The 25,952-nt window shown below is 42.7% G+C and overlaps 1 protein-coding gene across 2 annotated transcripts in view; it reads right to left on the reverse strand.

The window, feature by feature from the left end:
• Positions 1-25,952, reverse strand: part of LOC124555151 (spermatogenesis-defective protein 39 homolog) — a 121,544-nt gene that overhangs the window by 43,533 nt on the left and 52,059 nt on the right. For both annotated transcript variants that reach the window (XM_047128969.1, XM_047128968.1), the window contains exons 7-8: positions 25,364-25,391; positions 635-773 (exon numbers count right to left, since the gene is read on the reverse strand). In XM_047128969.1, the coding sequence (XP_046984925.1) occupies positions 635-773; positions 25,364-25,391 (167 nt within the window). The remainder of the gene's footprint in view (positions 1-634; positions 774-25,363; positions 25,392-25,952) is intronic.

Consider the following 25,952-nt stretch of genomic DNA (forward strand, 5'->3'; position numbering starts at 1 on the left):
CGTCAACTGCACGAAGAATTGCCTCGTCCATTGCAAGTGTCCTCGTCATTCTAGGTCTTCCCCAGTCGCGAGTAATAGGCTGGAATGTTTCGTGCTCCCTAAGACATTGATCAATTGCTTCGAACGTCTTCCTGTCGGGACACCTTCGTTCTGGAAATCTGTCTCGATACAAACGTACCACGCCACGGCTATTGCCCCGTGCTAATCCATACATCAAATGGGCATCTGCCAACTCCGCATTTGTAAACATTGCACTGACTGCAAAACCACGTTCGTGATGAACACTAACCTGTTGATGCTACGTACTGATGTGCTTGATGCTAGTACTGTAGAGCAATGAGTCGCATGTCAACACAAGCACCGAAGTCAACATTACCTTCCTTCAATTGGGCCAACTGGCAGTGAATCGAGGAAGTACAGTACATACTGACGAAACTAAAATGAGCTCTAACATGGAAATTAAGCGTTTACGGACACATGTCCACATAACATCTTTTCTTTATTTGTGTGTGAGGAATGTTTCCTGAAAGTTTGGCTGTACCTTTTTGTAACACCCTGTATATGACAATGACAATGGAATGACACTAGTGATACCTTACAATAAGAAACACAAACACGTGCACCTTACACTTACCAAGTAGCTGAACATAGTTCAAAACTGTCCTTCGGTCAATTCCGTCAGTGGTAAAGTAATTTTTTGCACAGAATCGAAGCTTCTGAATTTTCCTTTCAACATTGGAAGTATATCTAACAGCGAGATGGAATTGTTTCATCTGCAATGAAAGAAAAAATTTTATGGCAATAATACCATTAATTATACAGATCTTCAATATGAATAACAATTGCAAAACAACACTATAACCAAAAATAAATAAGTTGCTTCATCCACTCATTAAATGACAACGTATGGTGATGAATGAGGCTGTTAGCCCCCTGTTTATAACATTCTGAAGGAAAAAAAACATTCATAGGATAACATCTTAGTTAAAATTACACTTTTGCTCTCCCACATACTCTTGACAAAGCAGATGAGGAGGATGGGAGAAAGGGGGTGATGAGGCTATGGCAGCCACTAGAAATACACGCTAAACTCACCTAATTATTAACTCATATAAGATCTCCAGTGCCTTGTCTCTCCAGTTATCTACCACCTCCCACATGCTCACTGCCTGGACACAGACAAGCACTCGTCTTGTGTCTCAGTGCCACCCAGGACTGGAGAAAATGAATCACATTCTCCACCAAGGTTATGACTATATTTTGTTGTGCCCTGAAATTCAGAATATTGTCCCCATTATCCTCTCCAACCTTCCCACAGTGGTCTTCTGACATCCACTGAACCTTATCTCCTTGTCACCTATATATACTTCACCCCTGCTCCCATTCCCTTCCCTCAAAGCTCTTATCACTCCACTAGACCTAAATGCAAGACCTGTTCCATACATCTACCCTCTACCATCTACACCAGTCCTGACACAGGCATCTCCTACCCAACGAAGGCAGAGCTATCTGTGTGGCCAAGGAACAGCTGGACCACCCAGTTGATAAACATGCTGCCCAACATGACGTGCTTAACTTCAATGGCTGCTTCACAGTTTGCCTCAGCTCATTCCTTCCTACCAACACAAGCTTTTCTGAACAAGTGGGAGCTCTTCCTACAACATATCCTTCATTCCCGTAACCCCTCCCCCCCCCCCCCTCCCCCCAGCCACAACTTTTGTTAGTCCCTGTCCACCTATCTATCCCCTTCCCTGCTCTCACTCCAGTACTACACATACCTTACTACTCGTTCCCCCTTCTCCTCTATTCCCCTTCCCCTCCCACCCCCCCACCAGTACATCCTTCTGACGCTGCACCTAGCAGCCCTATCCTGTCCCCACCACATACCTACACGCTCCCTCAGGCAGGACAGCATCTTCCTCCACGCATACCCCTTTCTTCCCTGTGCCACCTACTTACCCCATCACCCACCACCAGAGGATTGCTTCTCCAGTCACACTCAGTCATGGCCCAGAGGCAGTGGCCATGTGTGTGTGAGTTGTGATTGTGTTTTCACTGTACCTGTCTGCGACTCATTGACATTATATAAATCAGAGGTGCACTAAACTGATGGTGCCCTACTATCACAATACAAAACATATTGCTCTTAAAATGTTGTATGAAGTATCATAAAACAGTACAAAATCTTAATGAACAAGTAATGTAAAGGGCAATATCCTATTCAGAGGTATGTTAAAATTACATTGTCTCATCTCAGTGGTTGAAAGTAGGAGCGCCATTACTGAATCATTGGCTTCACATATTAGAGCTTGTATACCATTTCAACCTACTTTTATTACCATTGATACATGACTGTGTGTCTTAACAGTGAGGTGACACCATGTGAGGAGACAATTTATTTTGTCACTGTGTGTACATGGCACCTGTTTTTCGCAAAGCGCGAAATTTTAACAAAATTTTACACATTTTGCTCAAATCGCGAAATAATTGGCAAAACTTTGCAAAATCTCATCATTTGAACTTAACTGCGGAAATTCGATTGGAGTTATGGGAATACAATCCGGATATCAATTGTACACCATTTTGATATATATATATATATAGTATATCGAGTATTCCAAAGACATTCTACAATTTTCTGACAGTGTATTCAGTATTGCGTGTTGGAAATCGTTGTGCATCGCTGGTGCATTGAGTGTGGTATATTGTGTTTTGTTTTCGTGCTACAGGTGATTAATATGGTAGTGACAGTTTTTGACCAAGAAAAGGAATTCTCGTCACAAGGATTTTATGTTTTCGACAAAAGTAGGAAGATACTTGTGTGCAAATACTGCAATGTGCGTACTGAGTGGCAGAGGATGGACACGTGCCTGAAACACATTAATAACAGTTCTTCCCATAAGAAGAACAAGGAGGAAGGTGCTAACAACTACTGGTATAAGAAGACAAGCTATGCTCACGAAAGTCACTGCAGCGGCAAAACGAGCAAAAAATGATAAAAGAAGAATTCATTTTATCGACTACTCGAGCCTTCACTGATGCAAATACTCTGATGGAAAAAGCTGATCATCCGAAGCTGAGAGAATGTCTGTCGTTTCATCATAAAGAATTGAAACTCTTTCGACTTTCACGGCTCCTTTTAATCTTCCCTCTTCTTCTTTGATGATTCGAGGTATGTAACCTTCCCGTAGTCTTCCAGCTGAGAGTAAGTCTCCAGCACCTCGAAAATGTCATTAGAACTGCTGAATTAAATTACGACATTACCCAATTATAAGACTTTTTTAAGAGGGTGCTCGAGGAAAAATTATTTTTAATATAGGCCTATTCTGACCTACAAAAATTATTGGCTATTGAGATTACCTAATCTTTGCTGCGATTAGCAGATGGCAAATTAATTATTACACAAACCTGGTATCCAGTAAATCCTTCTATGAAGGCAGTGTAGGCTTCATACATTGTTGCCTGATTGTGTCCTAGTGAGGTGACATCAGGTTGTGCCACCCAGGGAGATGAACCATGGACTGTAGTCTGCCATGGTTCCCCGGTAGCTGATAAAAGTACTTAGTTGTGGTGATGGTGCAGTTCAGAAATTATTTGTCGGTGGAGTGAAAGTTATTGCAAATGCAAATGCTACAGAATGTGGTGCCAAGCAATTATGAGTGTAATACAGAAACTTGACATTCAGTACAGAAATGTAGTTTCTATAACTTCAGATTCAGCCCATTATATGGGCAAGTGTATAAATGCAGTTAGGGTTTTAGTTTCAGAAGGGTTAGTATACACACAATGCTTGGCTCATAAATTAAATTAGGTTGGCAATGTGTGGACTGTGGAACTTTGTGATCTGAACCATTGTGTTTTGCAGACAAAACACATCTTCCTTAATACCCGAAAGAGAAAGCATGCATACATTCAGTTCTCAGCTCAGAAATATGTAGGTGTACCCACAAAAGCTAAACTTTTCCATATTCCTGTCATCACCAGGTGGAACTCGTGGTTTGAAAGTGTTGAGTACCTTGGAGAATATCTCTGTGATATAGTAGAATTTGTTGAAACTGTTGAAGATGAGAGTGTAGCTGTCAATTATTTTAAAGCTTTGACTTCTGCTGAAGCAAAAAAAATTCAATGCCTAGCTATTTTTCTTGTTGAGCACTGCTCAAAATGTTGCAATTTGCTGCTGACATTTCTTACAAAACTGAACCACTTGATAGAGTGTGATACAGGAAAAATTGTCATTTCTTTTATAGGTAAATTGTTTGATCCAAGAAACATAATAAAAGGCAATTAGACAGTGTTGAAATCTCTCAGCTGATAAAGAAAATTCCCATTCTACAAGAACTTTTAACGTCAGAATTTCTTGTACCATACACACTGTTTAGGGATTTAGTAGCTAGTTCTTGTAGAGAAGGTAAAGACGTTGATGTGATTGGTATTCTTCTTTCCCTGAAAGTAGAGTATGGACTTTTTGTGGAAGCTGCAGTGAAGGCTTTGTGTATCCCAGTCAGTAATGTTGATAGTGAGAGATCATTTTCTAGATATTGCAATATAATGTCTGACAGGAGAACAGCTCTGACTCCCAGTAATATGGAAGTCATTGTATCCTTGCCTTTCTCAGACTGACTTGTGTGTTATGTACATAGACTAGGACAGGATAAATGTTTTCCAAACTTTCATGATTTGGTATTTGTCTTTTAATAAGATTTATAATTTTTATGCTTTTTCAATTTATGTAAAATAAAAGATATTTCACTGAAAATTTGCTATAAATGTATTTCCTTTACCTTTTACTGCTTAAAAGCGAAAATAAAATTTAGCAAAATTATTGACAAAATGGAAAAAAAACTAGCGAAAAATATACCGAAATAACTTTTTAAAAATGACAAAATCAGGCAAAAATTTTCAGCACAAACAGGTGGGTCTACATATAAGTATTCTCATCTGTTTCACTTTAAGTCTAATTTTCCTAAATTACTCTTTACCTATTCTGAGTTATGTTGTACTTGATTTTCCTAAGTACTATCAGACAATTGCTTCAACATGACTAAGGCAGATATTCTCCCACTCTTCTTGTACTTTTGCACTTGGGTTCTAACTCTAATGGGTTATGAAACAATAATATGCATTTTCTTCCTTGCCCTAAATACCAACATGTCCTGATATGCATCAGAATGAAAATTCCTTCTTCTGTAATTATACGTGGAGAAGTGAGTTGGACAGTATGTGTGGTGTCACCGCCAGACACCACACTTGCTAGGTGGTAGCCTTTAAATCGGCTGTGGTCCGTTAGTATACGTCAGACCCGCGTGTCGCCAGTATCAGTGATTGCAGACCGAGCGCCGCGACACGGCAGGTCTAGAGAGACTTCCTAGCACTCGCCCCAGTTGTACAACCGACTTTGCTAGTGATAGTTCACTGACCAAATACGGTCTCAATTGCCGAGACGATAGTTAGCTTAGCCTTCAGCTACGTCATTTGCTACGACCTAGCAAGGCGCCATTACCAGTTACTATTGATACTGTGAATCATGTACCGTCAAGAGCGACGTTCACCATTAATGGATTAAAGTTAAGTATTCCACCAGCTACGTCCGTTTTTTCTAAATTCTAATTTCCTTGTCCTGTTCCAGACCTCACGCCAGCCTGCGTGAGCTAAAACGCGTGCCTTTCGGCTTCCTCTAGTAACACGGTGTTGGCTCTCCTGCCAACCCACAACAGTATGGACCTATTTCTCTGGTGCACAGATTTTGGATAGCTCCCTGTCCATACAGGAAGTTGGACTAGGTGGGTAATTTCATGGTCTGATTAAATCTACTCTGCTGCAATGCTTTCAAAATTATATGTTACACTATAGAAAAATTATATAATAATTTATTAGCCAGATTAAAGGGTCAGTGATCAGGAATGCTTTCATTCTAAAATATCTTGCCCATTCTTCATGTTTTGTAACACAGACAAATATCATTACTTTACTTCATTATAAACAACACCATTTCTTGCTTGTACTGATAAAAACTCTCTTCTGTTAATATAATGGTACAATTCTCAAATTACTGGCCCTGTCCCCACCACCAGCAGCAACAGCAGCAAAATATGCACACACTTCTAAGATGATAGATCAGAAGAAAACTAACTGTCTTACAAGATAGATGGTTTCCAAGAATATGCAGACCTCATGCCAGTAAGAAGTTGGATTAGTTTAGGATTTTTTTTATTTTTTATTATGGTATGATTCAGTACGTAAAAAGTAAAACAAATCAATTTTATGGCTAGAGGATAAGAAGCCACTATGGGGCGTAGGAAGCCTGCAGATAAACTGCATGAAATTTATCACTTTTTAGCTTGCTGTTACTGTGTATGTGTGTGCCCTGAAATTCAGTGATTATTAGTCAACTGATCAATTAAAACAGTCAATGCATACAATAAATCATTGAGCCTTCCAGTGTGTGTGAAATAATGTATGTAACAGTACAAGTTGCAGCCACAGCCAAGTATCAAATCTATGATCAAGTATCAAATCCAGGACATTCACAACTGTCTTTGCCAGCTGCAGTTTTTGATCTGCCAATGCAGCATGAGGGAGCCACTTCAGTGCTTACAGCCTACTGCAAGTCAATGGCCTGAGACACTGACCAACCTTCAGGTAGTTTCTGTAGTTTGACCTACTACCTCCTGACAACAGCTGGAACTTGGTCACTGGCCTGTGCTTGAGGTGCTTCCACGTGACACAGAAATGTGGCTTCTTCTGCACAGTCAGTGCCTCACAGGGGTATTGAAACCCTTTGGACCAGTTCATCATTGTCAACTTTCTGGACAACTGGGCAATGTTTCTGTGCCCAGTCTGTGTCATATGCAGCTTTGAAGTCTACACTGTAACTATCATGTAGCAGCTATCACCCTCACCAGGCCACAAATTGCTAATATCTACCTAATTGTCCAGGCCCTTGGCAGCCAACATTCTGCTGCAGTCCCCATAAGACTGGTTGCAGTCACACTTGACAGTGTCTTCTGGTCTGAGGTATGAACAGACTACACCCAGCTCTGTGCTACTGGGGAACCACTGCAGACTACAGTCCATGGTTCATCACCCTGGGTGGCACTATCTGATGTCACATCACGAGGACACAATCAGGCAACAATGTATGAAGCCTAAACTGCCAATGGGTGCCACTGCAAGCCAAGGGCCATGGCTGTCACTGCCAACTCAACATCCACCGTGTCAGCATCAAGCTCAGCTTACCTCCTTATGCTTATGGCACAGGCTGTTTGCTACACCTACCTCAACCACTGCAACAAGTGAAAATATTAAGAGACAATGGTTGGTTGCTTTGGAGAGAAAGGAGCCAAACTACATTGCCATGAGTCCCTTTTCCCCCACATTAAAACAGGTCACGAAGTAAAACCATTCCTCAAAAGAGTCTGGGGAAGTAAAAAAAGGCAGAAAACTAGCTGGGAACCACACTGAAAGAGAAAACAAAAGAAGCTTGACAAAAGGGGAAGCCATGCACTAAAGGGAAAAAAGCGGTAGAAGGTATTAAAATAATATAGCAGATGGCCTGCACCAGCTGATTACAAGAATTAGAAAAATGATGAGCCAACCACCCTTCCACACACTAAAATCTCCAACCTAAAAGACAAGGCTAGAGAAACACAGACAGGAAAAAGACAAACACCAAGGCAAAGAAACAGCGAGGAAGACTGGAAATGGAGGGAGGGTGAAGGCCTGGGAGAGGTGGCCAGATGCCCACCCTTAGATTGTGAGATAAAAACTAGATCAGCTGATGAGGCAACTCAGTGCAGCTGAAATTCGGCAGTCCAACAAGATGTGGATGACAGTCAAGTGGGAACCACAATGACAATGAGGTGGGTCCTCGCAACGGTGACCATGAGTCAGCCAAGTATGACCAGCACAGAGACAGCAAAGGACAATGGAGTCCCTGCAGGTGGCTTGCATGAATTACTTCCACAAATTTGTTGTCTCCTTGATAATATGTAGTGTATTTGGTGTACTGAGGGTGCACCCTACAATATCCCAGATCCCAAAAACTTTATGGCATAAGACCAATTGCAGATCAGTCTCCAGCATGCCAATATCCAGAGTTGGTTTACCGGTAGCCTGTTTGGCCAGCCTGTCAGCCAGTTCATTTCCTGGGATTCCAGTATGTCTGGGGGTCCAAATGAAGGCCACTGAACATCCACACAGTCGTTGAGGACAGAAACTGACTCCTGGGTAGTCATTACCAAAGGATGGCGAGGGAAACACTGGTTAAGAGCTTGCAGGCTACTTAAGGACTCACTACAGATAAGGAAGGACTCACCTGTGAAGGAGTGGATACGCTCAGGAGAATGACAGATGGCTACCAACTCTGCAGTGAAAATACTGCAGCCATCCGGCAAAGAGCGCTGTTCAGCATGTCTGGCGTGAGCATAAGGGAAGCCAATGTGATCATCGAGCCATTGGTGTAGATTATTTCTGAGCCCTGAAACTCGCAGAGAATAGAGAAAAATTGGCAGTGGAGGGCCTCTGGGGAGCTGCGACTTTCAGGGCATGGGATAGGTCCAGATGAAACTGTGGTCGAGGCATCGACCACAGAGGTGTACATGAGTGGACCCGGGGGAAAGGTAGCAGAGGGAAAACTTGAGTTCAGTGATAAGGGACCAGACACAGACTGCAATCAGAATCCCCAATCTGGGCCGCAGCTGCAAGAGATGGATCACCATGTTAGGGGAAAGGAGATGGTAATTTGGATGGTGAGGCAAACTACGAATGTGGGTGGTATAATTCACAAGCAATTGTTGTCACCTGATCAGCAATTGGAGTAACCCCAGCTTCTACGAGGAGGCTGTTCACTGGGCTCGTTCGGAAAGCCCCCGCTGCAAGTCGAACTCTGCAGCGATGTACAGGGTCCAGCACCCCCAATGCTGAGGGTGATGCTGAACATACGCCACACTCCCATAGTCAAAACAGGACTGTATAAGGGCTCTGTACAGCTGCAACAATGTAGGGAGATCTGCACCCCAGTCAGTGTGACTCAGGCATCAAAGAATGTTAAGATGTCACCAGTACTTTTCCTTAAGCTAATGAAGATGAGAGAGCCAAGTTAAAAGGGTGTCAAAGACCAGTCCTAAAAGTGATAAGTCTCCACTACATTAAGCAGTTGGCCATTGAGGTAAAGTTCTGGATGCAGATGGACAGTACGATGATGACAGAAGTGCATGATGCAAGTTTTGGCTGCTGAAAACTGAAAGCCATGGGTGGGAGAACATGACTCCACCTTTTATACAGCTCCCTGCATTCGACGTTCAGCCCCTCCAATAAAGAGGAGCAGAAAGAAATACAAAAATTATCAGCATATAAGAAAGAGGATAAGAGGACCCCACTGCTGCTTCGAGAGCATTAATGACCACTAAAAAGAGTGGGACACTCAGTACAGAGCCCTGCGGGACCCCGTTCTCTATGATATGGGGCAAACTCGAACTCTGAAAGTGTGGAGCAACAAAAAGTTCCATATCAAAATTGGGAGCGGGACGCAGAGGCCCCACTTGTGCAGAGTAGCAAGGATGTAGTGTCGCCAAGTGGTATCGTAGGCTTTTGTCAGGTCAAAAAAGACGGCAATAAAGCATTGACAGCAGGAAAAGGCCGTTCGGATGGCAGACTCCAGGTACACCAAATTGTCAGTGGTGGAGCAAGCTTGGCAAACACTGGCCAGAAGACCCTGAGACTCAAGGAGCCAACACAACCACCAGCTCATCATACGTTCGAGCAGCTTGCGCAGAACATTGGTGAGACTGGTAGGACAATAGCTATCAACATCTAGAAGGTTCTTATCAGGTTTTAGCAGTGGCACAATGATACTTTCTCGCCAATGTGATGGGAATTCACCATCACTCTAGATGCGGTTAAAGAATGCAAGGAGGTGGCACTGGTAATCCGCTGACAGATGTTTAATCATTTGGTGATGGATGTGGTCTGGCCCAGGGGATGTGTCAGGACAATTGGCGTGAGCACTGAGAAATTCTCACTTACTGAATGGAGCATTAAATGACTGAGGGTGGCATGGAGCAAAAGATAGTTGTCGTTCCACCCACTGTTTTAAGACATGAAAGGTGGGGCGGTAATTCTAGGATGCAGAGGTACGAGCATAATTGTCAGCAAGATGCTCTGCGATTACATCTGGGTCAGTATATACAGCTCCATTTGTGAAAATTCCAGATAAACCTATAGGGCTCTGATATCTGTAAAGGTGTCTGAGCTTGGTCCACACCTGGGAAGGAGAGGTTTGTGTTCCAATGATGGAGATCTATTGTTCCGTTGTTTGATGATTTGATGGACCTAGGCATGGAGCTGTTTGAAGGCAATGAGGTACTCCAGGGATGGGAGCTGCTTGTGATGTTGGAGAGCCTGCTTACAGTCTCTAATGGCCACAGCAATTTCTGGTGAACCACCAAGACACTGTCTTCCACCAGGGGCAACCTGAGGAACAAGAGATTTCTGATTCAGCTGTGACAACGATGGTAGTAGTGGTGGTCTGGATGACCTCATCGATGTTGCCATGCAACGGAGATGCAACAGTGGTTGGTTGGTTGGTTTAAAAGAGGGATAAAGGGACAAAAATGCTAGGTCATTGGTCCCTTGTTCCGAATAAAACAATGTCACAAGAATGAGAACAAAGAAAGAGACTTACAACACAAAACAGAAAGAAAGGAAAAACACAATAATGACGTAAGGGCAACAAACAATTAAATGGAAAAAAAGGGGACAAGAAAATGCCAGAAATCCATGAAACAGTTAGAAGAGATTAAAATAACAAAGCAGATTACCATGGCTGGCTGGCCATGAGAATAACAAGCAGAAGCCGGCCACTCTGCAACACATTAAAACCTCCGCCCTGAAAGTGCTAAGGTGGAGGACACAGAGGAACAAAAGGACGGGTGCTACAACTTAGATCAAATGATAAAACCCACTCTTACAAATAAAACGTAAAACTAAATCAGCCGATGAGGCGTTGTCACATAAAATTAGCAGCAACAAGTTCGGCAACCAAAGATTTTGTCGCAGGGCAGTCAAAGTGGGGCAGTGCACCAGAATATGAGCCACTGTCAACCGGGCGCCACACTGATACTGAGACGGGTCTTCACGGTGCAGGAGGTAGCCATGTGTCACCCAAGCATGGTCAATGTGGAGCCGACAGAGAACCACAGAGTCCCTGCGAGAGGCTCAAATAGAGGTCTTCCACACATTCGTAGTCTCCTTAGTAGCACAAAATTTGTTATGCATACTGACTTTATGCCATTCTGTCTCCCAAAGCCGAAGACCTTATGGCGTAATACTGAATGCAGGTCAGTTTCAGAAATGCCGATCTCCAGAAGCAGTTTCTGTGTAGCCCATTTGGCCAGCCTGTCGGAAAGTTTGTTGCCTGGGATTCCGATGTGACCTGGGGACCAGACAAACACCACTGAACGACTGGACCGTTCCAGGGCATAGATGGACTCCTGGATGGTTGCTACCAAAGGAAGACGAGGGTAGCACTGGTTGATAGCTTGCAGGCTGCTCAAAGAGTCAGTACACAGAAGAAACGACTCCCCAGGGCATGAACGGATGTGCTCAATAGCACAAGATATAACCATCAGCTCTGCAGTGAAAACACTGCAGCCATCAAGCAAGGAATGCAGTTCAATATGTCTTCCATGGACATACATGAAGCCAGTGTGAACATCAGCTACTGAGCCATCGATGTAAACAACTTTACGTCCTCGGTACATGTCAAGAATCAAGAGGAAGTGACAGCAGAGAGCCACGGGGTTAACTGAGTCCTTTGGGCCATGTGAAAGGCTCAGGCGAAGCCACGGTCTAGGTGTACATCATGGAGGTGTACGTGAATGGACCTCACTTATAGGTGGTAAAGGCAAGGACTCTAGTTCAGATAGAAGGGATCTGATGCGAATGGCAATTGTAAGCCCTGAGCTGGGTCGCCGATGAGGGAGATGAAACTCCGTGGGTGGGAAAGGAGATGGTAATTCAGATGCGCAGGAGAACTATGAACATGTGCGATGTAATGGCAAGCAGTTGTGCATAATTAACCTTCAATGGAGGGACACCAGCCTCCACCAGGATGCTGGTCACTGGACTCGTCCTAAGAGCTCCTGTAGCGAGTCAAACACCACAGTGGTGCACTGGGTCGAGTACACGCAACACTGCGGGCGCCATTGAACCATAAACCAGACTCCCATGGTCAAGGCGGGATTGAACAAGGGTTCTGTAGAGCCGCAGCAGTGTGGAGTCATCTGCACCCCAGTTAATGTTGCTCAGGCAGCAGAGGGCATTGAGGTGCTGCCTGTATTTCCGTTTAAGCTGACGAAGGTGAGGAAGCCAAGTCAATTGGGCGTAGAAAAAAACCAGTCCTAAGAATCAATATGTCTCCACTACAGTGAGTGGATCATCATTAAGGTAAAGTTCTAGTTCCAGATGAACAGTACGACTTTGCGGCTGAAAACTGGAAGCTGTGGGCTAGAGCCCATGACTGCGCCTTGGGGATGGCTCCCTGTAGGTGCCACTCAGCAGCACCAGTACTGGAGCAGCAGTATGAAATGCAGAAGTCATCTGCATACAGAGAAGGTGAGACAGGTGGCCCTACAGCTGCTCCTAGGCCGTTAATGGCCACTACAACTGGAGATACACTCAATACAGAGCCCTGTGGGACTCCATTCTCCTGGATATGGGGGGAACTATGGGAGGCACCAATCTGAACATGGAAAGTATGGAGCGACAGACATGAAATTTTGGATAAAAATCAGGAGCAGGCCCCAGAGACACCACTCATACAATGTGGCAAGGATACGATGTTGCCAGGTCGTGTCGTAAGCTTTCAGTAAAAAAAAAAGAGAGAGAGAGAGAGAGAGAGAGAGAGAGAGAGAGAGAGAGAGAGAGAGAGAGAGAAAGAAAGATAGCAACGAGGTGTTGGTGCCGGGAAAAGGCTGTTTGGATGGCAGACTCAAGGGACACAAGATTATCAGTGGTAGAGCAACCATGGCGGAAACTGCCCTGGCATGGAGCCAGTAGGCTATATGAATCCAGGACCCAAACCAGCCGCCAACACACCATACACTAGCAGCTTACAAAGAATGTTGGTGAGGCTGATGGGCCGATAGCTATCCACATCAAGCAGATTTTTAGCAGGTTTGAGCACTGGTATGATGGAGGTCTCCCACCATTGCGATGGAAAGTTGCCATCGCACCAGATCCGGTTGAAGATGACGAGTAGACGTCCCTTGCAGTCAGGCAAGAGATGTTTAATCATCTGACTGTGGATCCACTCTGGCCCATGAGCTGTATTGGGGCAATGTGCAAGGGCACTGAGGAGCTCCCACTCTGTAAATTGGGCATTATAGGGTTCACTGTGGCATGCAGTGAACGAGAGGACTCTCCCTTCCATCCGCCGTTTGAAAGTGCGCAAGCCCGGGGCGTGATTCTCTGATGCACAGGCTCGAGCATAGTGCTCAGCAAAGTACGCAGCAATCTCGTTTGTGTTGGTAGATAACACGCCATTGATGGTAATGCCAGGGTCACCTGTTGGGATCTGGTACTCAAAAACACGTCTGATCTTCAGAATGAGATTTTCACTCTGCAGCCGAGTGTGCACTGATATGAAACTTCCTGGCAGATTAAAACTGTGTGCCAAAATGAGAATCGAACTCGGGACCTTTGCCTTTCGCGGGCAAGTGCCCTACCATCTGAGGTACCCAAGCACGACTCATGCCCTGTTCTCACAGCTTTATTTCTGCCAGTACCTCGTCTCCTACTTTCCAAACTTCACAGAAGCTCTCCTGCCATCTGATCTTCATCCTATCTGGGGAAGGTGACATATGGTACCCAATGGTCGAGATGTACCTCTCTCAACACTCCTGTTTCCATCTTTTTATGAGGTGGTGAAGGCAGGCATGGAGCCATTTAAAGGCTATTAGATGCTCTAGGGAAGGGTGCCACTTATGCTGCTGTAGAGCTCGCCGATGCTCTTTAATTGCCTCAGCGACTTCCGGCGACCACCAAGGTAATGACTTTCGCTGGGGGTACCCGAAAGAACGAGGGATCGCGTTTTTCGCTGCAGAAATGATTGTTGTAGTGACAGCAGAGGTAAAGGCTTCCCAGTCTGCCTTGTTGAATGCCCATCTGGGTAGGCGTCCATGAGCATGATGCCGGGAGAGTGACAGGAAGATGGGGAAGTCGTCACAAACACACAGGTCGTCATATGTTCTCCAGTGGACAGGTGGGAGAAGTCTTGGGCTGCAGAGGGATAAATTAATGGCCAAGTAAGTGCCGTGAGTCAAATTGAGATGTGTGGTGGCCCCAGTATTTAAGAGGCAGAGGTCGAACTGAGACAGTCAATTTTGGACATCTCTGCCTCAGCCAGTAAGCATGGTGCCACCCCACAAGGGGTTATGAGCATTAAAATCTCCCAAAAGTAGGAAAGATTTAGGGAGTTGATCAATCAGCACAACCAATGTGTTCAGGGGTACTGCACCATCTGGAGGAAGATATATGTTGCAGACAGTTATTTCCTGCGTCGTTCTTATCCTGACAGCCACAGCTTCAAGAGGGATTTGAAGGGGCACAGGTTCGCTGCATACTGAGTTCAGGACATATAGACACAAACTCCACCTGACACTCTATTATAGTCGCTAAGGTTCTTGTAATATCCCCTATAGCCATGGAGGGCAGGGGTCCGCATTACCGGGAACCAGGTTCCCTGGTAGGCAACGCAGAAAGCAGGTGTAAAGCTTAAGAGTTGCTGTAGCTCAGCCAGGTGATGGAAAAAAAAAAAACTGCAGCAATTCCACTGGAGGATGATGTTTACATGAGGCTGGGAAGGCATGAAGCATGCAAGGAGGCAGGTTATGCCTCAGGGTCACCTGCTGTCACTGATTGAGTATTTGTATCTATTCCTATAGTGGATGATTCATCAGTGAGATCCAGGTCCTCAGGGGACGCTAAGATCTCCACCTTATCCTCAGATGCAGAACTGGTAGGGGGTGTTGGTGTTGGGGCCAACAGGGGGTCCCATTTCTTAGCACACTTCTTCTTTGTTTGCTTGCTTTCTCGCTTGTCTTTAGGGGATTGCTAGGGAGACTTCTCCGAAGCAGCTTCATGCACGGAGGAAAACCATGAGGCTCTTTGTCCAGCAGCTTTTGGCTCCCTTAGCCACTGGTGAGTGTCCACCATGGCATTAGTAGAGACCTTGGCAGAGAGGGTTCCAAGGAACCCCTTCCACACGAGAGGAGCCGGAGGAGGCTGTTGCTTCTCTGGCATGGTGGAGGGAACCAATGTTCCCTGCATTTGAGGGGGCCTTGCTCCTGAAGTAGGTGCTTTGGGGCAACGAATGAATATTTGCCCCTTATCACCAAGGGGGCAGATGTATTCTGGTGGCCCAGAGGGCCCACTGTTGCCCACCTTATCCTTCTTGCTCGTATGATTTTCGTTACAGGAGCATCGGCATACGTAGTGTACAATTCTGTATTGTACCTTTTCCTCCATTGTACTCTGTCATACACAGGGCCAATTATCCTCCTCAAAACTTTCCTCTCAAATCCGTTGAGTAGTCTTGTATTGATTTCTGTCAAGGGCCACGTTTCGGTAACATAAGTGAGAACTGGTCTAACAAAGGTTTTATAAATAGTAAATTTTGTTGGGTGACTGAGTGAGGAGTCTTGACCGGAATAAATTACTTAAGGCAAAATATGCCTTACTTGCTGATATCAGCCTAATCTTAATTTCAGTTGAGATGTCATTAAAGCAAGTGACTGTGGAACCAAGGTACTTGAAGCTATCAACTCTTTCAAATGTGTATCCATTCACACTGAAAGTTGACAGCATATTGGGTTGATATGCTTTCCCACAGGCCATGTATTTAGTTTTATCTTCATTTATCATAAGACCCCTCTTGTTACTTGCTTGACTTAAGGCTATAAAACTTTTTTCAGTACTGGTACTGTCAGTGCTATGATGTCTACATCATCTGCATATGCTAATATCTGCACTGACTTGTAGAAGTGGTGCCCCTGGTCTGTAGGCCTGCTTCCATAATCACCTTCTCGAGGGCTACATTAAATAATAAGCATGCTAATGCATCTCCTTCACATAACCAATTTTTTATTTCCAGGGGGTCTGAGTAATTTCCTCGAATTCGAATGCATCTTCTTACATCAGACATCATCATTTTAACCATTCTCAGGAGCTTTTCATGCAACCCTGTCTCCTGTGAGGGATGAAACAACGGGTTTCTATTGATGCTGTCATGCGCAACCTTAAAGTCAATACAGAGGTGATGTGTCCCAATTCTATATTCAACAGTTTTCTCCAAAATTTGGCGTCGAAATCCGCTTTGGTATATTCCAATTTCTTTACCACCTGTGGGAGTAGCCGATCAAAAATAATATTGGATAACACCTTGTACTCCAGGTTCAAGAGGGTGATTCCATAGTGGTTTCTGCACGCCATTCGGTCGCCCTTTTTGTGTATGAGACATAATATTCCTTCATTCCATTCATCTGGTATCCTTTCCTGTTCCCATATGAGAGTGATAAGTTCAAACAGAGACTGCTCTAATGTTACTCCTCCACATTTTAGCAATTCTGCAGGAATGCTATCAGTGCCGTGGGCCTTGTTATTCTTGAGTTTCCTTAAAGCTTTTTTAATGTCCTCTAACTACTAGGCCATCCAGTGGCTGTTCATCATCCAATCCTTGCTCGCGATCTTTAGAGAGATCCTGCTCTATCTCTCGATTCTGCAGGTCATTAAAGTATCTTCGATTCAGCAGGTCATTAAAGTATCTTCACCATCTTTCCAGAGTCTGTTTACTCTCACTTATTATGTTTCCTTCTTCATCTCTACGCAAGCTGGTTATTGGAGCAAATTGTCTTCTAGCATTGTTTAATTTATAAAGTACTTCCTTGTTTCATTCTTGTTCTTGGACAATTCCATACATTCTATTTCAGCCTTAGTCCATTCCCTTTCCTTTCGGCGATGTGTCACCTTTCCGGCTCTCCTTTTCTCTAGATAATCCTCCAACAAGCTTCTTGTGCAGTTCGCCTGTAGTGTCTTTTGATATGCAGTGTTATTTTCTTCAGTCACTTTTTCAAACTGTTGTAAACAGTGATAGAGGATATATATTAGTGATGACTTAATGTCTCTGTTAAGTGTGTTAGTTGCATCTGGAAAAATGCTTCACCCTTAAGTACCAACCTAATAAATTCCCTATCATATCACGATGGTTAGATGGCAATGCTAAAACTCACGAACACGAAAACAGTTAAGGAACAAACCCACATAAGCTCTGTTAGAATAATAAACAATGAACTCACCAATATGTTTAGAAACCTCAAACACTTTTAAGTCAACTTCACCCAAAGACAAATAAAAATTAAGTCAAATGTAAGTAGGCCAAAAGGCAGGATAACAGCAAAGATTAGAACGTCAAGACCCTGAAAAAGGGAACCTCACCTACAACAGAGTGATACACTCCTGGAAATGGAAAAAAGAACACATTCACACCGGTGTGTCAGACCCACCATACTTGCTCCGGACACTGCGAGAGGGCTGTACAAGCAATGATCACACGCACGGCACAGCGGACACACCAGGAACCGCGGTGTTGGCCGTCGAATGGCGCTAGCTGCGCAGCATTTGTGCACCGCCGCCGTCAGTGTCAGCCAGTTTGCCGTGGCATACGGAGCTCCATCGCAGTCTTTAACACTGGTAGCATGCCGCGACAGCGTGGACGTGAACCGTATGTGCAGTTGACGGACTTTGAGCGAGGGCGTATAGTGGGCATGTGGGAGGCCAGGTGGACGTACCGCCGAATTGCTCAACACGTGGGGCGTGAGGTCTCCACAGTACATCGATGTTGTCGCCAGTGGTCGGCGGAAGGTGCACGTGCCCGTCAACCTGGGACCGGACCGCAGCGACGCACGGATGCACGCCAAGACCGTAGGATCCTACGCAGTGCCGTAGGCGACCGCACCGCCACTTCCCAGCAAATTAGGGACACTGTTGCTCCTGGGGTATCGGCGAGGACCATTCGCAACCGTCTCCATGAAGCTGGGCTACGGTCCCGCACACCGTTAGGCCGTCTTCCGCTCACGCCCCAACATCGTGCAGCCCGCCTCCAGTGGTGTCGCGACAGGCGTGAATGGAGGGACGAATGGAGACGTGTCGTCTTCAGCGATGAGAGTCGCTTCTGCCTTGGTGCCAATGATGGTCGTATGCGTGTTTGGCGCCGTGCAGGTGAGCGCCACAATCAGGACTGCATACGACCGAGGCACACAGGGCCAACACCCGGCATCATGGTGTGGGGAGCGATCTCCTACACTGGCCGTACACCACTGGTGATCGTCGAGGGGACACTGAATAGTGCACGGTACATCCAAACCGTCATCGAACCCATCGTTCTACCATTCCTAGACCGGCAAGGGAACTTGCTGTTCCAACAGGACAATGCACGTCCGCATGTATCCCGTGCCACCCAACGTGCTCTAGAAGGTGTAAGTCAACTACCCTGGCCAGCAAGATCTCCGGATCTGTCCCCCATTGAGCATGTTTGGGAGTGGATGAAGCGTCGTCTCACGCGGTCTGCACGTCCAGCACGAACGCTGGTCCAACTGAGGCGCCAGGTGGAAATGGCATGGCAAGCCGTTCCACAGGACTACATCCAGCATCTCTACGATCGTCTCCATGGGTGAATAGCAGCCTGCATTGCTGCGAAAGGTGGATATACACTGTACTAGTGCCGACATTGTGCATGCTCTGTTGCCCGTGTCTATGTGCCTGTGGTTCTGTCAGTGTGATCATGTGATGTATCTGACCCCAGGAACGTGTCAATAAAGTTTCCCCTTCCTGGGACAATGAATTCACGGTGTTCTTATTTCAATTTCCAGGAGTGTAGTTCAAACAAATCAGTGAAAATACACTGTAAGAGATTATGTAATCAGACTGTGTAATCAGCAAGGCAAAAACCAAGTACTCTGCACAACAAATTTTCAGATAAAACAGTAAAATTAAAACCACAAGGAAAATCGTAAAAATCTGGAACAAACTAGGACAAAAAATTAAAACAATCAGGCATAGCACAATTCACGAAAGATGGGACACACCAGAAGAATCCAGAAAGGGTAGCCTAAGAATTCAATAAATTTTTCCTCTCCATAGCTGAAAAATAGAGGACCACAAAACACTCAGCCTGCCTCAGAAGCCATACAACTACTTAGTCTTACTCAACATACAGCAATAATGACACTGCACATGTAATCCACAACACATAACAAAATCATAAAAATCATCAAATCCCTAAAAAGTTCCTGCTCTTTGGTGGTTATTTAATCACCAACATATTGTGCTATTTAAGTAACCAGCCTGTGAAAACAGGAGTATCTCCTCATGGATTAAAACATGCTATGGCAATTCCAATACATAAAGGCGGTGGTAGACAGGCAACATCTATTGGACTATATCTCTGCTGCAAGTCCTTTAAAAAATATTTGAGAGGGTAGTTTACAACAGGCTATATGTACACCTTACACACAACAGCTTACTGACAACCTCCCAGTTTGGCTTTTATACAGTGCTATTGGCGTAGACAACAATATTCAGTCCAGCAAAAGAAATTTTAGATGAACTGGATTGTAGAAGATATCCTGAGGGAATTTTCTGTGACTTCAGTAAAGGTTTTGGGTGTATATAGCATAATGCACTAATACAAAAACTCCTATACTATGGCAAAGGCAAGCCTGTAGTTTGACTGGAATTTTACCTACTTATGAGGAAACAAAGAGTTGCCCTAACAGGCACTGGTGAAACAACAAAATCACAGTGGAAAACTGCTAAGTACTGTGTTCACCATGGCTTGATCCTACGACCAGCGATCCTCTTAGTGTACATTTCTACACTACCAGCATTAGTAAATAACAAGGCAAATACAGTAACGTTTGCTGATGATACAACTATCTGGATCAAGTGGGTGAAATCCCTGATGCAGAACACAACTGAAACAATAACACACAAAGTATACAAATTGTTTGCAACAAATAGTCTATCATTAAACCTTTCAAAAATAAATCAATTGCAGTTTCAGACAGGAAATAATTAGTTACAAGCTCTTGAAATAGATATTGATGGACAGATCAATGATGAACCTCCACATACAAAATTTCTAGGCATACAAATTGATAATTAATTAATGAAAATATTGATCACCTGCTCAAGAAATTAAGGTCAGCATGCTCACCACTAAGACTTATGTTGCTCTTATGTTCTCATAGAAATAACAATATTGCATATTTCCACTCTCTGGTCTGTCATGGCATAATACTCTGGGGAAATGTTGCAAAAGTGGAAAAAGCTTTTCAAATACAAAAACAAGCTGTAAGGTTGATCTGTGGAGTAACAAATCGGATATCCTGCAGGCATCTATTCTAGACCCTTGGAATAATGACACTCACAAGGCAGTATGTTTACTCATACATGATATTTGCTATCAAGAACAAAAAACTATTCCAAGCTACCTGTGACATTCGCAATCATATGAAACCTTCACAAAGACTCAATCCCTCAACATGGGATGATGAGGATTTATCCAGTGAGGAATACAGGTTTACAATAAACTCCCACTGAACATAAAAAAAGGACACCCTCATGTATTCAAAAGGAAACTGAAACAATTCCTTGTAAACCATAATTTTCTAAATTTAAAAGAATTTCTGGAGCTATATATTATGTAAGAGATGAATCATATTACAAATTATATTGTAATATTGAACCCTATGTATGTAGATGCAGTGATGGAAACACCGCAAATGAAATCGTGTGCCCTCATAAGTGTATTGTTTGGAGTAATATATGTGCCAATAAGTAAGGCAGAATCTCAATTCAAACAACTGTAGTGTAGATAATGATAACTAATACCCATAAGGAAAATTTACCATATACACTTCCCTTGTTTTCCTACCCCTCTTTTTCACCATGTAATACTGTAATCTTTGATGTGCCCTGCATTACAGAATGTAATTTAACAGGACCAAATAAAAATCAAATCAAATCGAGGTCTCTCAAAACCCCAACCACAGATGACAACATTGGGGAAGTGCACAATATGGAACTGGATGATTGGTGTGCAAAGTTGTATGGACACTAGAAGAAATACTGTGGTACATTTTACACAAAAAAGTAACTATACAAAGATTTTTGCAGGATGTGTGACAAATTTGTTGAATACTTACCAAAAGCAAATGTGAAAATTAATTTTGCAGTCATTTTTGGAATGTTTTAAAAATGATCCACTAAACTTTCTGTGTGGATCTGTAACTCTGGATGAGAAATTGATCCATCACTTCACAAGAAAAAAAGGCCCTTGACTAAAAAAGGCAAAATTGATGTCATACCCTGAAATGATTCTAGCATAAAGGATTTGTTGTTTTGTTTTAAGATTAGCTTGTGAAAGTAACAACAATAACAGGAAAATATCAGATAAACCTCCTGGATCACGTTCATGTAGAAATAAGGGATAAGAGTCCTGAGCTGCTACTGGGGAAGATGTTCGTCTTTCATGAAGACAATGCACCTGCACACACAAAGGAGTTTTGGTAAGGAAAAATTTATATTTGAAGTATGATTTGTCACCCAATGACTTCTATCTGATTTCATGTCTTAAAAAAAATCTGTGAGCGAAAAACATTTTAAATCTACTGAAATATTTACAGAAAGTGAAAATTGATCTTTGACAGACTTTCTGGAGTCTCACTTTAGGAATGGACTCTAATTACTGTAAAAAAAATGGATGGACTGTGTTGACATATATGGGGATTACATAAGAAAATAAGTGAATTTACAGTCTAAAGAGATCTTTCACTGCCATACTGAGTACTTTATTCTTTGTCCCAAGAATTACGGAGTAGAGTTGTGGATAAAATTCACAGTTTATCATTTTTTAATGGAAATCTTATTTTCAACTTGGTGCCTGTCTGTTTCTGTTGAACTGGTTAAGTTGGTTTCCTTGCTTATATCTAAAAAATATATTAAAAATTCTTGCCACTTGTGAATTAGCCCCACCATTTCTCATCCCAAGCCCTGATGAGGAAGGAGGAGGGTTGGGCATGGGGTTAGCAACCTGAGCCTGAAAAATGAATTCAGCGATCCAAACATGACAGTTATGAACCTGCATGTGAATCTAAATATCGGCACGGACCTGATAGTTACTTGAATATTCCAAGAAAGATGCGACTAGGTATCCAGCCACCAATGAAATGGAATTCAATGTTTATTGCAAAAAATATCACCTGGATTGGAACTTGGAATGTGCTATCCTTACACAGGCTGGTTTTCACAATTACTCCACAAATTTGATCTTTATAAACTAGAATAATTGGCCTTTGTGAAGTTCATTGAACCGGCAATGATCAAACAGTCAGTGATGGTAAAACAGTCCTTTATTCAGGGCATAAAAATCAATATGTGCATGGTGTTAGACTAATACTTAGCCATAAACTGGCTAAGGTTCTGACTGGATGGAAACCAGTTAATGATACAGTCATCACTGGATGCTTTCATTCTACTTAAACCCAGACAATTGTTGAGCAAGTCTGTGCACCAATGAAAGATTCAAACTATTAAGAAAAGGATGCTTTTTCGTTTGTACAAATAGCTGATGGAAATCATCTTCACAAGGTACATGAACCTATCATGCTGCAGATGTTGGGTCAGACCACTTCTCAGTCTGAGAGGACTTGAAACTGAAGTTCAAATTACAGCGACACCGACAACCTAAGCAAATGTTTGATGCAGCAAAGCTAAAAGACAAGGAAGCAGAAAACATATTTGCAATCAGCCTTAAAAATCAACTCCAGGAACTGAAAACGTCGAAATGCAATGGTTTAAATTCAAGGATTCTGTGAGTACATGTTCTGAGCAGACAGTTGGATGACAGAGAATAACACGAAAACAGCAATGGATCCAAGACCAAACGTGGCTTGTGTGAACAAGCTAAAGATCAAGAAGAACTTCAAATAGTTAGACGAAAATATGGTAAATTAGACTGCTGAGTCAAAAGCAGTCATAGAGCCAACAAAAACAAATGGTTTGAATGGAAAGGCAGAGAGGCACAAAATGACACCAGGATATTACACTTTATTGGTTGATAACTTACTGGAGCCCATAGTTCTTCAAACAAACCTATAAAAAAAAAGGCAAACTCCTGAACACAAAAGACGAACAAGCTGCCTGATGGGTTGAGTACTTCAAAGAGACTTTAAACCAACCAAATGCTTAAAACTTAAAAAATGAGCCAAAAATAGCAAGAGCTAATGAAAAATGAGGTGATAACACAGAAGTATAGTTGTACATGACAACCACAACACTCAAAAATAATAAAGCAGCTGGTTTGAATGAAATCTCAGCTGAAATTCTGAAATATGAAGATCCAGATTAATTTCACCACCTAACTAAACTGTGCAATACAATGTTGGCAAACAAGGCAAGTTCCAGACGACTGGAGGTGAGGCATCATTGTTAAACTACGAAAAAAAGGAAGTATAGCTGAATCTACAACCTGGAAAGGTATCAACTTCTCTTGGTGCCAGACAAAGTCATTTGCCTTGTTCTCCTACAAAGGATGTGAAAAGCAACAGCATGCTGATATCCTCAGCATTGAGCACCCATAAGCTCCTCCAAAAAGCAGCAGATTCTTGGCTACAAGAAGAACAGGCTGGCTTTAGAAGTGGAAGGTCCTTCTCCTAACAAATATTTGTTCTGCAGAATATAATAGAACAATGCACAGAAACTTTGTTGATTAAAGAAACATTTGAAGGTATACACAAAGAATATTGTAGGCCTATATGGGATTCCTGACCATCTTTTGATGCTTTGAGAAACCTCTATCTAAATTTGAGTTGATAACAACAGAATATGGGAACATTCCTTTAGTATTCTGACACTTGTCAGACAAGGATGCATTTTGTCACCATTCCTTTTCATATTAGTCATACATTTCATTATGAGAAAATCTATGGAGAACTCCAACATGGGCATATGCCTGAATGAGCAGTCTAGGCTTCCTTTACTAAACTGAACTTTGCTGATAACAGTGTTTTCTGGCAGAAACATCAAAACGTTTACAACTAATGACTTCCAAGCTGGATGGAATGGCCAGTTCTGTAGGGCTTAAAATAAACGGTGATAAAACAAAAACAATGTGCACAGAAAGAAGAAATGTATCTATTCAAATTATAGTGCAACAGAAGATACTACAAGAAGCTGAGCGATTTCAATGTCTTGGCAGTGTTATCTGCAACATCAGGGGCGTAGATGCAGTCAACACCAGCAGAATTGGAAAAGCTTTCGCAGTCTTCCAATGAATGCACTCCGTATGGCAATTAAGACTCTATAAGTATGTCCACAAAGCTTCAGCTGCATTCCTCTAACATACTATCTATGGCTATAAACACATAAGAGACCTGGAAAATGTCAGTAAAATCGGCACACAAGCCCAATGTTTTTCACCAATGATGCTTGAGGTGAATTCTGTAGATCAGCTACCATGACCACATTTCAAATGATGATGCAGGCTACTGTGAAGAAGTGGTATACACAGCCTTAGATGGAAGAATCCCCAAATCAGCACTGTTGTGGAACTGAATGGATGGATAAAGAAGTTAAGAAAGACCTCATAATACCTTTAAAAGAACTTCTGCAATGGACATGCAAGAAAAATCTAGTGCTTATAAGCTACTATACATAAGTCTAATAATCAAAATATTATCTAAATATTTTGTTTTGGTGTCATTAATTGGGCTCACTGACTTTTAAGCATACATCACAATGCACATTGTTATATTTTAATGAACAATGCACTGTGAAACAAATCTTTCAATCAATACATTACGAATCAAAGTTCTACTGTCTTGCTCTTTGTACATTGGAAAATTTACGTCCAAAATTAAATTGTGTAACCAAATAATGTTTCTAAATTATTTATCTAGTCATAATATATGAGAAAAATTTAAAATAGTATCACCTGAAAGTCAAGTATCTTTCTGTCTGACAGATATAATAGCTGAGAATCAAGATTCTAATAAGCTGTTCAGAATTTCCTGGCACAGACCTACATACAGTTAAATCTTCAAATAAGGTATTTTTCAGTTAAAACTCACAAACACACACGTCTATTTGCTGATCTCGGGTAGATTACTCAACTTTAAAAAGAAGACAACACATCTTACACTACTTTAACCCAAAACTGTATTTTATTACAAGTAATCTTTAATGATTTAGTAGTACATAACTAATGAGAAAAAATTTGATAGATAATCATACACTTATCTGCACTTACTGCTGCTTCTCTGTTTTGCCCCAGCATTCTGAAAGAAAGAAGAATACATTACATTTTAAATGATGTACACAGAGATATTGGATGATAAATAGTGTGTGATTCTGACTGAAATATTTCCCAAAAATATTTTTAAAATTTTTGCAGGTAGACAGCAAAATCCGAGGCTGACTCAGATATTTCTTTTCCTGAGGATCGAGACCGCCCTGAAAGGCATCAATTTTGGGTCGACTGAAGTTGTCCATGATGCCATGACAAGGGCCCTTGGTGGTATCCCCATTGAAACCTTCCAGGGTGCATACAATGCATGACAGAGCTGCTGGAAAAAGTTTGTGGATGACCAAGGAAACTACTTCAAAGAATATTAAATGTTTGTGACAATACCTACAGTTAATTTGTTGGTTAAAAAATTGCAATGCTTTCTGGACACACCTCGTACATTTGGTAATAACTGTAAATTCAGCATGTTTATGGTGAGAAGTTCACTTAACATCCTGTCGATGACAGCAATTATCTCAATATGATAGCAATTGTCTCAATATGACTTTGTGTGGTCCACATAGTGGCACTATCCAATGTTGCTGTAGAAACC

Source organism: Schistocerca americana, chromosome X (genome assembly GCF_021461395.2).
Source record: "Schistocerca americana isolate TAMUIC-IGC-003095 chromosome X, iqSchAmer2.1, whole genome shotgun sequence".
Classification (NCBI taxonomy): domain Eukaryota; kingdom Metazoa; phylum Arthropoda; class Insecta; order Orthoptera; family Acrididae; genus Schistocerca; species Schistocerca americana.